At 43.2% G+C, this 14,069-nt stretch overlaps 1 protein-coding gene across 2 annotated transcripts in view; it reads right to left on the bottom strand.

The window, feature by feature from the left end:
* The window catches only part of LOC134619988 (striated muscle preferentially expressed protein kinase-like), a 37,974-nt gene that overhangs the window by 14,840 nt on the left and 9,065 nt on the right, over positions 1-14,069 (bottom strand). Inside the window, exons 6-24 of one of the 2 annotated variants that reach the window (XM_063465834.1) lie at positions 13,617-14,053; positions 12,380-12,526; positions 11,946-12,128; positions 9,367-9,518; positions 8,054-8,142; positions 7,713-7,888; positions 7,425-7,602; positions 7,244-7,317; positions 5,933-6,091; positions 5,639-5,828; positions 5,207-5,436; positions 5,005-5,124; positions 4,796-4,900; positions 3,575-3,781; positions 3,327-3,450; positions 2,605-2,777; positions 2,002-2,114; positions 1,733-1,901; positions 1,283-1,382 (exon numbers count right to left, since the gene is read on the bottom strand). In XM_063465834.1, the coding sequence (XP_063321904.1) occupies positions 1,283-1,382; positions 1,733-1,901; positions 2,002-2,114; positions 2,605-2,777; positions 3,327-3,450; positions 3,575-3,781; positions 4,796-4,900; positions 5,005-5,124; positions 5,207-5,436; positions 5,639-5,828; positions 5,933-6,091; positions 7,244-7,317; positions 7,425-7,602; positions 7,713-7,888; positions 8,054-8,142; positions 9,367-9,518; positions 11,946-12,128; positions 12,380-12,526; positions 13,617-14,053 (3,126 nt within the window). The remainder of the gene's footprint in view (positions 1-1,282; positions 1,383-1,732; positions 1,902-2,001; positions 2,115-2,604; positions 2,778-3,326; positions 3,451-3,574; positions 3,782-4,795; positions 4,901-5,004; positions 5,125-5,206; positions 5,437-5,638; positions 5,829-5,932; positions 6,092-7,243; positions 7,318-7,424; positions 7,603-7,712; positions 7,889-8,053; positions 8,143-9,366; positions 9,519-11,945; positions 12,129-12,379; positions 12,527-13,616; positions 14,054-14,069) is intronic. The other variant, XM_063465833.1, reaches the window with a different exon arrangement.

Raw genomic sequence — 14,069 nt, forward strand, 5'->3', positions numbered from 1 at the left:
TTTGTAAATACCAATTGTACATTTCTTACACAAACCCAGTTTGTTCTGGCGCAATGCGTTAGTAAAGTTGGGCTGAGTATGGTGGAAATTCGTTTTAGACCATTATCAGTTTACACATGTAACCACACTCATTACCGATACGTCTCGGTCATGGAGCGACATCTATAGATAGATGCGAGTATGCCTGCCAGTATTGCTTCAGTTCATTGAGGTGTTGTTTTAAGACTGAGGGCTGGACTTCTTCCTTCTGTTTGGCAGAGTTGCTGCTGAGCTTGAGGTTTGGACTGATGTCCTCACATCTCTAGACTCTAGGCATAAAGAGGAGTTCATGGTCGGCTCAATGACTGCAAGGTGCCCAAGTCCTGTGGCTGCAAAACAAGCCCAAATCATCACCCCTCCACCAATGTGCTGACAGTTGGTATGAGGTGCTATGCTGCATTTGGTTTTCTCCAAACATCAGTGCATTGTGACCAAATATTTCCACTTTAGTCCCATCTGTACAAAGCACATTGTTCCAGAAATCTGGTGGTTTGTTCAGTTGCAACTTTGCAAACCTGAGCTGTGCTACCACGTTCTTTTCAGAGAGAACCTTTTCACCCATGCAGGCCATTCCAGCAACCCATGTTTGGTCAGTCTTTTTGTAATTGTACTATATACAGATATATATATATATATATATATATATATATATATATATATATATATATATATATATATATATATATATACCTTGATAATAGGTCCCTTTAATCCCTTTAATGACTAACTTCCTTTCCCTCCACTTTATTAATAAATTCTTCTTTGTGAGAACAATGGAAAGACAAATGGAGGGGCAACAGTCATTGTATAATTAACTTTCATTCTCCTTAAGCACTCTTCTGTGATATTTGGGAGAAGGACTCATAATCTGAACTCCATTACTGGGGTACTCGTGCTGTTCACTGGGTGGAAAACAGATTTCTTCATCTGCCTGTTTTGCCATCCCAGTGGCTGTGCAATTCACAGTAAATGCCTGTCTCTAGACCAAAACAAATCATCTGTCGTCGGCTAATGCGTTCACTCCACTCTCATGGCTGGTGACTCATCTGTCGTTTCTGTCTGCTGTTGTTAAGCAGGTGCAACTAACCCCACCCCCACCCTCCCATCACACACACAACCCCTCAGCACCAGCTCCTACCCCTACCTCCCGCCCACCAGGCCGACCCTGAGCGCTCAAGTAGCTATTAACGTCAGTGTCCTCGTCCTCGTCGGGATATGAGGCAGGAAGAGTGTGCGCACTCACCTCCCTATCTCTTTGTGGATGTCATAGTAATCTGTCAAACGCCTCATCTTCCTCAGAATGGTTCCCTCATCCTCCATTGGCTCTTCTGCTTCTTTTCGCTCTGGAGAAAAGCATCAACATAGGCATCTTTATTGGCTTTGTGTGTATGGATGTGTGTGTGAGTGTGTGTGTGTGTGGGTGCACTGATATGTGGGTGTATTTATGTGCCAGCTCAGAGACAGATGGCTTCACATTGTAATTTCAAAACACCTTGCGGTCCCGCCCATATGGTGAGGATTCAGAGGAGCAATTTTCAACAACAGCTAGCCTTTACTAGCAATTCTAAGCAGTAAATATCATCAGCAAATGGTGTAAATATCTGTTAGCACAATACTTTTGAATATGAAACTTTTCAACTTTACACATTCCTAATCTTTTCAACTACTGTAAGAATATCGCTGGACTGCAGACCTGTATGAACTGTGAGCTCGGCCTTGCAGGAGTTGGACCCGGCCAGGTTCTTGGCAGTGCAGGTGTACACGCCGGAGTGATCGGGCTGAGCGTTGAGGATGACAAGGGAATACTCTGGGTCGTCATAAACAAATGTGAAGTGGCTGCTCTCCGAGAGGAGCGCATCATCCTGCAGCAGATCAATCAGCTATTAGCATTCAGCTAAAAAAATATCATCTGAGTATTCAGTTGAGTTGAGTTGAGTTCTAGTCTAATGTTGGATGTACTACCTTAAACCACAGGATATCCGGATCTGGCTTTCCTTCGACCACAACAGCCAGATGACATGTTTCCCCGACATGCACATCTACGTCCTCCATTATGGTCTCAAATTTGGGAGGCACTGCAGGAAAATCAGGAGGAAAAAAGAAGCTCATCTCTAAGGTGGAGAAGCACTATGGACCGCACATACAGAGTAAATTTTGTGACAGGTGTTGTGGCCATTTTTGTTGAATTCTTATGAATCATAATTTGTACCCATTATTGTTTTTTCTTTAAAACAGTAAAATATACTTAAGCTAGTTTTGCTTTTTAAATCTGTAATTAATTTTACTTTTGGAAAAGTCGGAAGTGCTTTCTGAAACAAACCACCTGTTGCCCCCCGTGGCCTTTTTTTGGAGTATGTTTTTTTGGGGGGGAACTTAAGACCGTGACAGACAGGTCTCAGTGTTGTTCAATCTTCCTTTGGGCGCTAAATGAATATAAAAGCTGATGTTTTTATGCAACAGATCAAATAATAAAGACACACTTTGTCTTGTTGACATAAGTAGAAAGTTGTTTGGATTCTCACTAAAATGCTAAATTTGTCACGTGGTGCGTCTGTCTGGACTGACCTGCCATGGCCAGCTGAAGTGTGCACAGGTCGCTGCCAAACTGGTTGCTGGCCGTGACCACCAGCTGACCGATATCTGCGCTCCTGACCCTCTGCAGCTTCAGGGTGTGTTGATCATCGTCCGGCATGCTCATCTCGCACATCCCCGGCTTGCTGACCAGCGCCACGCCCCTCCTGAGGTAAGCGGGTTTCAGAAAAGTTGGGAGAAGGCCATGTTTACCAGTGTGCTGCACTGAGTCTTCCTTAGTTGAGGAGACCAACTGTTGTAGTTTTGAAAGCCAATTTTTTTGTTTTGATGGTTGCACAGCGTTGTGGGCTTTGCATTATTTAATTTTCTGTGCTCCAAATGTTGGCAGTGGGTGATGAGTCTGGACTGCAGGCTGGCCAGTTTAGCACCCAGACTCTTGTAAAACATGCAGAATGTGTGTCGACATATATAGTCTTTCTTAACTAAGAAAGGCTTACTCTGACAAGCTGTATGTCTCGATCAGCATTAGGTACACTAATGGCCCCCTAAAGCCATCATGAAAGCTTTTGAACTGTATATTTGTATAAGTTTTTAGTCTTTAGTATAAGGGCTGCCAAATAAACCCCAAGAAGCTTGGGGTTAATATGATCCAGTTTATGAAATAGACCCTGATGAATGTGATGAAGAAATCGGATGAAAACTTTTTAATGACATCACAAGCGCTGAACTTGTTACTGGAAGCTTAATAAACTAACTTTTTCCAGGTGACAGCTACATGCACATGGTTCAGCGTGATGGTGATGTTGGCAGGCTGGTTCTCAACCACGTACACAACTTCTGGTTTGTCCAAAATTACCGGTGCTTTCCTCAAGTACGGTCCTAGAGAAGTCAAAGGTATGTTACAAGAAAACAAATCAAAACTGGTCCTAAAAGTAGATATGATGTCCTTTAAGGTCGATTATCAGATTAGTGGTAGCATAAGCCTCTTAAACACACTTGATACCTCTGTCCAGCAGCTGGACTAGATCAGTGGCAGGCGATGGCTTGCTAAGTGTCTTCCCAGTGGATGCTAGGACTCTGAAAGCATAGCGGACTCCCTTTGACAGCGAGGTGACGGTGTAGTTTGTCTCCCTCAGGTTTGACGCCACAACAGACCACTGGATGGAGCCCAGAGGCTGCTGCTGGACCACATACACCAAGGAGCTGGCATCTGTAAACACACATGCTCCTTAATTACTTGGTGGCAAAGACACAATTAAGCGGTGCTAAAAATGCAGTATTTTTTCTCTCCTCGAAGGGAGAGAGTATGTAATCAGTTCACTTCGTTTGTTTGTTAGCAGTCTATCATCCACAGTTTTCAAAACATCGTTTTTAAATTGTGTGTGATGGGAGATATCAATAACAGCTCAAGCTGATTTCATATTGGGGAAAATTGGGTCAAGATTAAGGTCAATGTTAAAATCAGTAAAAACTGATTATTGCCCACAGTTTTTTATGCATCATCTTCAAACTTCACAATAATATACTAGGCCTTGGGTCACACGGGGACCAAGGCTGGCTACATATTTGACCTAGACCTTGATTGTTAGCGCCCAAGGTCAAAACTGACCTTTTCAGGAAACCATATCAAGTATTATTTCACGTGAAAACGCATGGAGAGAGCTGTACAACACACTTTTCATTTTTTCCAATTTGACACGCTACAGCGTCACAGTGATGCCATAAAATCGTGCAAAATGACACACTGCATGACTATATTTTAAAATCTTTTAAAGCTTCTAGAAGCCAAGGCTTTGAACCAGTTCTGCTCCAATCATATGGATTTCGAAATGTACCTTAAGGTCATAGGTCAAAGGTTAGAGTTACATGAATTAGGACAAAATTTTAGCTCCAATTGGATCATCTCCAAACTTTAACGCTTTATATAAGTCAGTGGGAGACCTAAGGACTTTCTTTGTTGGAGATCTTTAAACGTGATTTTTTCAACACATTATATGGCTTCACAAAAACATGATTATACAACACTAGATTTCCACATTAATAATGCTGACAACAGCATAAAGCATCAAAGCATTAGCATAGGCCTTGCCCTTTGGGGGGAGATGTGCTCTCTGAGCGCTCTTGTTAAATCTGTGTTAAGTGCCTCAGAAAATCTGCCTTCATCTCACCCCATCCCAAGCATCCACCTGTGTTGCACCAGCCTGCAGGTGTGCTATGAACCTACCAAGTGAAGGGTCGAGTCTCTTTGGTGTCTTCCAGCTGAGGGTTATAGTTTTTCCTGTAATGGCCTCAATCACCGGCGGCCCATCAGGAGGATCAGGAACAATATCTGTTTCCAAAAACATACATATATATTTATATATTTCACAATAATATTAGGAAAATTGTGTATCCCGTAATGTATGCCATTAAACAGTGTGTATCTATGATTACCTGTAACATACAGATGAGCATAGCAGGCTGCTTTGCCCACTTTGTTGGAGATGACAGCCTTGTAAACACCTCCGTGAGCATGACAAGCGCTCCGAATGATCAGACTGTGGACATCCCTGTCTGGAGAACAGACACACAGGTTTCTTATTCGCCATCTTTCCCCCACTTTGAATGACTTATTTTTGTGTGTTTATCTGCTTACACTGAGTCATTTTGCGCTCCTCGCTGTTCTCAATGCGCCTGCTGTTGTGATACCAGGCAATAGTTGGGTATGGCAGGCCCGCCACCTTGCATTTCAGCACCGCCTCCTTCCCTTCAATCACTTCCACATCAGCCAGAGGCTGGACAAAGTCCGGCATGGTCCTCTTCTCCACCTCGTTGTCGAACACTTCAGGTTCCTCTGGGATGGACGGCATCTTCTCCAACTTGGACCTGGAGGAAGAAAAAAAAACAGGTCGACTTGATTTTATCACACGCATTCGCTCCATCTGAGCTATTTTTCTTTGCCCTAGAAAGCAAAAATGGAACCTTTGATTTTTTTTAAAATAGTTTGTTTTCTTCTCAAAGTCTTCAAAGAATTAGCAATTCCACAATTAGGGATGAGATGCAAATAGAAACAAACGGCTTCTCTTACATGTGAGAGGAGATGGCAGCTCGGGGTTCTTGCACGTACAGCTCAGCAGTGCATTCAGACTTTCCGTGAATGTTTTGAGCAACTGCTGTGTAAAATCCTTCTGTGTCACTGCCAACGTGGGTGATGACAAGCGAGTGACGACCCCCCTCTTGAAGGATGCGAATGTTATCACTCTCCTCAACTCGTGACTCTGAAAGAACGTTATAAAAGACAAATTAAAAAGCCATTTCTTTGGACAAGCCTAAAAAAACAACAACATTTAGGAACACCGCACCGCCGCTTTGAGATTCTTACCAAAATGCATCCATGTGACTCTTGGAGCAGGCGATCCGCTCACCTTACAGTCAAACCGTGCCGTACGTCCTTCGATGACCTCCAGGATGTCCAACTTTCGTGTGAACAGAGGCTCCTTGGACGGCGTGACGATCAGTTTCGCACTCGAGGTCAGCTCCTCTGTAGATGCACATGCACCCTGTTAGTAAGTGTATCACTGAAATATGTTCAATCACATCTAAAGAAGTTGAAGAACAACCAACCAAAACCTCTCTGGTGGAGACAAAAACACGAAATGGAAAACCCAGCATAAATATAAGGTGTGATCATAAAAAAAAAAACCTTATGTGATTTAAATTTGCCATGTTTTCACCTTCAGGTTAGACTCCTTGGGAAGAAAAGGAGCCAACCAGTTAGATCAGGGCACAGATTATGGGCCACACACATCTTCCCTTTCTGTCACTGTAAAGATATTTAACTGCACATTTAATCTCTGAAATATCTTAGTACAAGAAGTATAACTGTAATGTCAACAGTATGTCTCAGTCTTTACCCCTCAACCGCACAAGGCTGATGGCTTACATATTATCGTCACCCCGTTGGCCAGGCGGATAAGTAGACGGACTGCATGGACACCTAAGTTTGCGAATGAGATAACTCAGGAAGGAAGTCACCTCGAATTTTCAAATTCATACCAGCGGTTCAGAGTTTTCTGAGCTTTGAACTTGAGAGTTTTCTGAAAATCTTGTGAATGCAGTAACTCGAGAATATTCAGGATCTTGGATTTTCAAATTGAAACCATAGGTGCACCTATTTAAAATCCCTGTGCATAAATTGTTAAAAAATTCTGTAGTGGGTGATGATCTATTATGTGATGATTTATCTATTACTTTATTCCTGTATTATGAGTGGGCTTGGGGGAGGTCTTTATCAGGAGAAAAAAAGTAAAATTTATGAAAATACAGTTAAAACCCCAAAATGTAAGCTAAAATGTAAGACGTCCCGTGGGTCTTTGCAGGCCCAATTATGTTTGACACCCCTGAATTATATTGTTTTAGGGAAGAGGAAGAAGGCACAAGGAGCCACATTTGTGAAACGAGGCCAGTGTGACAGAAGAACTCTGTACTGTGCCTGTCTAAAAATATCTGGGGAAAACAATCAAAATCCCAGATTTGCACAGGTAAAAAATTCCAGTAAGTGATTTAAACAGAGCAGCAGCACCAGATGATGGCTTTGAAGGGGAAATTTGCACAGGTTTTTAGTCAGACTGAAAATTTATGATCACACCTCATCTTCTGTTCAGCAACAGGGACAACAGTGCTTGTGATTCACCTTTGGCAGTGCTCAGCTTGCAAGTATATATCTCACTGTCGTCTTCATGTACTGAATTTAGCATGAGACGGCACCTATAGCATAAAGAAAAATAAATGAATGAATTTTTCTTTTTAATGACACCAAAAATCTGTCAGATAATAAAATGTGCTGCAGTGACAGCAACATGAGGTGGACCTACCTCTTTCCGTCAAAGTGCATCTTACAGTTGAGCAGTGCAGGCTGGATCAGCTTCCCCCTGGACAGCCAGTCCACATCCACGTCTGGAGGTCCCGTGATGTGACACTCAAACACGGCTGATTCTCCAGCCCTCACTGCTGCGTCTTTTACCTCCCTGGTGATCGTCAACGCTGTTTGTGCTGCAGCGGTTGATTAAAAGAAAAAGAAAACAACACAAATAGAGCATATATAAGGAAGAATTATAAGATAGGGCAAGACTAAACATTCGGTTCAGTTTCTCACCACCTACCTCTGACCTCCAGTCTGCACTCTGCCTGTTTGCTTCCATACTCGTTGATGATCCTGCAAGCATACAGCCCTGCATCTGACCTCTGAGCCGAGCCGATCCTCATTTCACTGGTGCCATCTTCCATCTCTCGCACAGTGAAGCGCCCCGCTGTCTTCACCGAGACTCTGTCCTTCAGCCTGGGTCAGTATAAAGCAGCTGTCAGAATCATTTATGCTCAGGCGCGTAATGGAGGGGTGTTTGTGTGAGACAGTGACCTTGATTGTGATAAAAGCTTCAGGTTTCTCCTGAGATGTCTATCTGCAATAAAACCTTGAGGGAAAAAAAGAAAAAAAAAGTCTTACCAGTAAACCATGGGTTTGGGCTGGCCTCTGGCTTTCACTGACATGACAACATCTTGACCCTCGGTTACCGCCTGGTCACATGGTGCCACCTATTAAAGAATGAAAACATGATTACCTATAAAGGCTTTTAAGGTTAATCTCTAAGCTTTGCTCCAGTTTTATCAGATTGGAAGTAAAATCACATTACGACCGTGCCCAGAATGACTGAAGCTATCAAGTAACAATGCTGCGATCAAGCAAGTGGAGTCATGGTATGAAATGCAAAAGGATATGTCCATGGAGATTGCCATTTTGCTACTAGGAAAATGAATATTGCAGGACAGTGGGATCTTAAGATCGGAGAACAATCAAAAGAAGATTCATATTTCCATGTGCAGTAACTCATATTTATGTGTGATTGTTTTGGGACCTGTCTGTGGCCCCAATACCTGCATACCTGGAAAACGTAAGACAGAGCGTGCAGCAGCAACACCTCACACGTAAGAGAGTAGCCATTAATGACAACAGACAATTGTTTTTTCTTTTTCTTTTTTTTTAAGTTAAATGCAGTAAAATCCATTGGATGGCTCTGGATTTGGGGGTTGCCAGAGGAACAGTACTTGTCTGACGGCATTGTGCCAAGTGAAAAGTTTGTTGGAGGGGGGATTAGGGTTCGGGATTGTTTTTCAGGAGTTGGGCCAGCAGGGTTAGTTCCTGTGAAAGGAACTCTTAATAATTCAACATAACGAGACATTTTTGACAATTTTATCCTCCTAACTTTGTGGGAACAGTTTGCAGCTGGATCCTTCCTTCCTGCACAAAGCAAGGTCCATAAAGACACCAATAAGCGAGTTTGGTGTAGAAGAACTTGACTGGCCTTCACAGAGTCCTGACATCAACCTGATAGAACACCTTTGAGATTAATTAAAGTGGAGACTGCGAGCCAGGACTTCTGGTCCAACATCAGTATCTGACCTCACAAATGTGCTTCTGGAAGAATGGTAACAAATTCCCATAAACACTCCTAAAGCTTGTGGAAATCCTTCCCAGAAGAATTGAAGCTGTTATAGCTGCAAAGAGTTTATCAAATTATCAAAATAAACCCTAAGGATTAAGAACAGGATGTCATTCAAATTCGTACGCAAGCGAATACTTTTGGCAATACAGTGTTTGACATCACAACATTGTGATTGGTCACTTGCAGTGTTGAACCTGGACCAACATTAATTATGATGATCAGGGAAAGACACCAAAATGGGGATATCAGAGACATCGACTATGACGCTGCGCTTGTTATTTAAAGAAAAAATCACGAGGAGCTTTTATACTTTTACCTGAAATGAGGGAGGCTCTTTTAAATGGTGAGGAAGTGAGCCTCCGACCTCCATCACCTCCTCCTGAGGACTCAGGTACTCCTCATCTGACTGGATTGGACTGCTGATTTCCAGAGATACAGCAGATTTCCCACATTGCGTGTGGGTTGGCTCTGGAAGAACAAGATATCGGGCACAAATATAATAGAATTACAAGCATACTACCACCGTGTCTTATTCATTTTATTTGAGTTCACAAAAAAGTCAATTCTGATTTACACACGTCTTAATTTAAGTAATTGAGTGCAAAGCCTTTTGAAATATGGTTAACATGGCACCGGCGTAGCTCGTTAAGCCTTTCGATGGGAACAATCTGTCAGAGCTCTGATGTTTACGGTCTTTTTTTTTGCTTTGCTGGTGTTGATCTTTGCCAAAATGAGCACTTGGCAACACAAAGCAGTGGGTTAGACACAAGTGGGCCACGTGCACCCCCACACACTGAGCACAGGGACCATCTGAAGTGACCATAAGCGAACAGATAACGAATTAATCTCTTAATCCCTGACCCAATCATTCACTCATTCCCACGAGTTCTAGATCAGACACTGTGTCTGGACCCTTGGCAGTCTCGACTACAGTCAGACTCAACTCACAGCTGCGGGAAGAAATATAAAGAGCTGCCTCTCTCTTTCTGTCTCTCCTTCTTCTTTTGTTGCCTTCGTTTTCGTGTCAGCGTTTCACAATCTCTGCAAAGCCTGAGACCTCACATATCTGGCACGACTAGATAACGTTGAGAGTGAAAATGAATAAAATCAATTACCCAAGTAGAATAAAGACATGTCCCCCCCTTTCAGATGGCAGCACAGTGGACTGATAGGTATTTTGCATGACATTCAACTGTGCAAAATAAAGGGAAAGTGGGTCATCATCTGCAAGTGAAAGGCAGGCTTGGTCGCATGTACAGATGGAAAGAAATGCACCGAAAGCCATATATGGAAAAGCTGACTAATAGCAATGAAACACGATAAAAAAACACTGTTTATGCCAAATTATTAAGCGACGTAGGTGGATATTCTGTTGAGCTTACAGCATTAAAAAAAGGGGGGGGGGATAAAAACAACAAAATAACCTACCTAGAGTCACATCTCTGAGCGGCGTCTGTGCACCAGGGATAACTCCCCAGAGTATTTATGTAAACCTGCCAACTCTTACACAACTCCCGAACAGTGTGAGCCGACCAACTTTCCTCCACCCTGTCCTCCTGCTTCCCATCACTGTTACGCCTTTATTCTCTTACACTCCTGACATCCTGGACTGATGAAAAAGGTGAATATTTTAAAAGTTCATTAAAGCTTAGATCATTTTCAGACTCCACTGAGTCACAAAGCTGTGGCTCTTCAAATTCTTTGATTTTTTTAATGCAAAAATGACAATAGGCCTGTGTTATGCTCTCGCATATTTCTTTGAAGCCAGTAAATCAATCTCGCCCACTATTTTGGCTTGTCGTGGCAACAATCTACACACTTCTCGGCTAAAATGACTCACATAATCTCCCGCCACTTTCTGGCAGCTCCATCCCCAAGCCCTGTAGCGTGAAATCTGAAGTGATGAAAAACTCCACGATTACAGCTGTAATCTCGAGCGGGGACATAAAGCAGATGGCAATTACCCGAGAGAACAAGAGGCCTTCTAAAAATACTCCTGCAAAGTTAGACTCCGCTGGCCTAATATGGCAACAGAGGCCCGCGTGCTGCTGTCGGAAAAGCACCAGGGTGAGCGCTCGCATTTGTTGACAAAACTGTGAAGAGGGGAAAGTTGCATTTGCATGAGGCCGAACCGGCACTGCTGGGAGCTTCTCTCATGCACAGCGTAGTATAAACACCCGTCCACTGCAGGCGCTTTTTTTCTTTTTTCGCCTGATTTTGAATGCCACGGCTGCCTTTGAGGCTCAGGAGACCTTTGTGTGACGGGGGCAGGTCTGCGTTTTGAATTCATGCCGAGGGGGAGCTCGGTGCCTTCAAGAATTAATGGGTTGCCATGGCAACTATCGCTGCGAGGAGCCCCGGTCGGGATGCTGAGCTCCAGCGGGCCTTTGTAGTCATTAAGACAGAATGTCAGGCGGAGGAGGGCTGGCAGCGGATTAAAGTGTGAGTCAACATGTTTGAGAACAGCATCGTTTTTATGTTCCCCCCAGTGTCGCTCTCCTCATTTAAAATTTGTGCTGGTAAAATGTGTCACCATGTCTAACTGCAAAACAAGAAAGCAGTAGAGGCGGGCGGATACATGCAAACATCGATAATGGCAATACCAACGCTGGTATTGGTACTGGATAGATACTAGTGCGATAGGATGGATACTTTGTTTCTATCCTTCTAAGTTCAGTATGTAGCCTACTGAAAAGTATTAAATAAATTTAATATTTTTGGAAGATGACTCATCTCATAAATCATGACACACTGCTCTCCCCCATATAAGCTGCCATTATAGGTTAAAATTATCGGTATTGGCAATACAGGCTGTATATTTACTTGGTAATCGAATTGATACCAATATTTCAAGTACTGCACAGGGCTTGAAAGCAGGCTCTGGCCCAGCCTCACCTGACTGGATGTAGAGCGTCGCGCTGCATGACGCTCTGCCCGCCGCGTTGACAGCCGTGACGCAATATGACCCCGCATTGCTCAGCCTCATCTCCTTTATCACCAGACTGTGCTTCTCGCCCTCAGCTTTAACCACATGGAACGCGTCACACCGGATCTCCACATTATTCTTCCTCCATGTCACTGAGAAGGCAGAGAGAGAGAAAACACAAACACTGAAAAACTGATATGAAAGAAGTCAGGTTGCAAAGATGTGAAATGATAAGGCTCATTGATTTGGTTTATGAGAGTTTCACTTAAAATTGGCCAGATTTCATAAGACTATGTGTGCAAGAAATCGCTTTATACAGCACTTAACAGAAAACAGTCTCCTTACTAAATTCTAAATTATAGAAAATGGGGATGTTAAAATGGTGACTTGTCTTCAGCTGTACCAGTAGGGGTTGGGCTGCCAGTGATGATGCATTGCAGTGTGACCTCAGAGGCGCTGGGTGCGGTGGTGTCCTCAAGAGGCTTCTCAAACCTCGGGGCCTCAGCTGGCTCATCATCGGCAGACAGGTAAGAGTCATCGGAAGAACCGCCTGTGAATTACAGGGACGGTCAGAGTGTTTTCTGTGCAGCTGCCGGTGCTCTATTACCTGCTTTAGAAAAATGGGTCAGACTCCAAATTAAGGCATTGGGCTAGTTTCCTTTTATGGATCCCCATGGTGAGTTTCATTAGTGAGTCTGGGCCCGGCAGCAATTCTGGGTTTGATTAATTTTCCATGGTGGACAACATAATATATAAAAGTTCAACCTTTTTGATCATTCCTTGTTAGTTTGTAATCTGTATTTTTTATTTCTATGTGCATGTTTTTCTTATTCAGGGACTTACAGCCTAGCAAAGGTAATAAATCTCCAATAAGATCTTTTTGTGTTTCAGATCTTAAAGCCACAAAAAGTTGTTAAAACGAGAAGCAAACAAACACCCAGTATTACTTGACGTTCTTTAAGAGTGAAGTCACAACCCTAAAAAGTCTAGTTCTCTGACCCCCGGTAGTTAAACTTATCACTTTTCTTAGGGGTAGTGTTGTGCTTAAGTACCACAAAACAAAAGTCAGTGAACTCAGGTAGGTCCTGATCTTTTTACAGTTTAAATTGTTTTTTTGTTTTTTTAAATAATCTCACTCAGTGGTGGTCAAAGGTGAAAAAGAACAAAAACCTTTAATCAGATATGATAGCAAAACTTTTTAGCTTAGGGCTAAGGGAGTTATTTAATCTCTTAAGATCCACCATCTTCCTAGTGCTCTTTTGTTAGGGTTATGGTTGTCATTATGTTCCCTTCTACCACTTTGTCTAGATATTTTATTTTATTTGACCTGCCAAATGGGAACATTTATGAAAATAGTACTGTAAGCCTGGCAACTTGGTAGACTTGGTAGTTGAGCAGAAATCCATGGATAAAGCCTCAAAGACTTCTAAAGGGACAACAAAAGGTGGTTGTATTTGTTTTGTTATTTGTGTAAAGAAACGAACTGGACAACAGTTGGGTCACTCAAGCCACAGGAAGGAACCTAATGGCTCCCAAAATAATTAAAGTGTTCATCCAGTTCCAGACTCTCATCTGTGATGGATGCTGCTTGGATTTTTTACAAACACGTTTATCTAGAACACTCGTAAAGCATCACCTACCTTCGTCTGCAGACTTCCGTTGAGCAGAACGGCCTTTTTTGCTCTTGTGTACTCTGCCCTCCCTCTTGCTCCCCTCGTTGCTCCTGTGTGGAACACTTTCTGTCTCCATGGGTTCATCCTCCACCAGGATGGTGGGGATGTTCACTTTCATGGCCGGAGATGTCCGCCCCACCTCCGCCTTCCTTCGTTTTAGGAGCGGGCTGATGGAAGGAGTGGGTGATGGGGTGAGCCGAGGAGGCTTAGGTGGGTACTGGGGTCCTGGTTCCCTTACAGTTACTGGGGATGCTCTCTTCCCTGTTGGGCCTGGTGATCGGTGGTCCGCCTTGTTGTCCATGTTGGTGTCTCTCTTTGAATCAACTCTGGAGGAGGATGAAGATTTGTGGGATGTGTTAACAAGTGTGTCTTTGTCAGCTGCCAGAGAGCTTTGTAGGGTTTCCCTGCATGCAAAAGATG

Source organism: Pelmatolapia mariae, linkage group LG23 (genome assembly GCF_036321145.2).
Source record: "Pelmatolapia mariae isolate MD_Pm_ZW linkage group LG23, Pm_UMD_F_2, whole genome shotgun sequence".
In the NCBI taxonomy this organism is placed as follows: domain Eukaryota; kingdom Metazoa; phylum Chordata; class Actinopteri; order Cichliformes; family Cichlidae; genus Pelmatolapia; species Pelmatolapia mariae.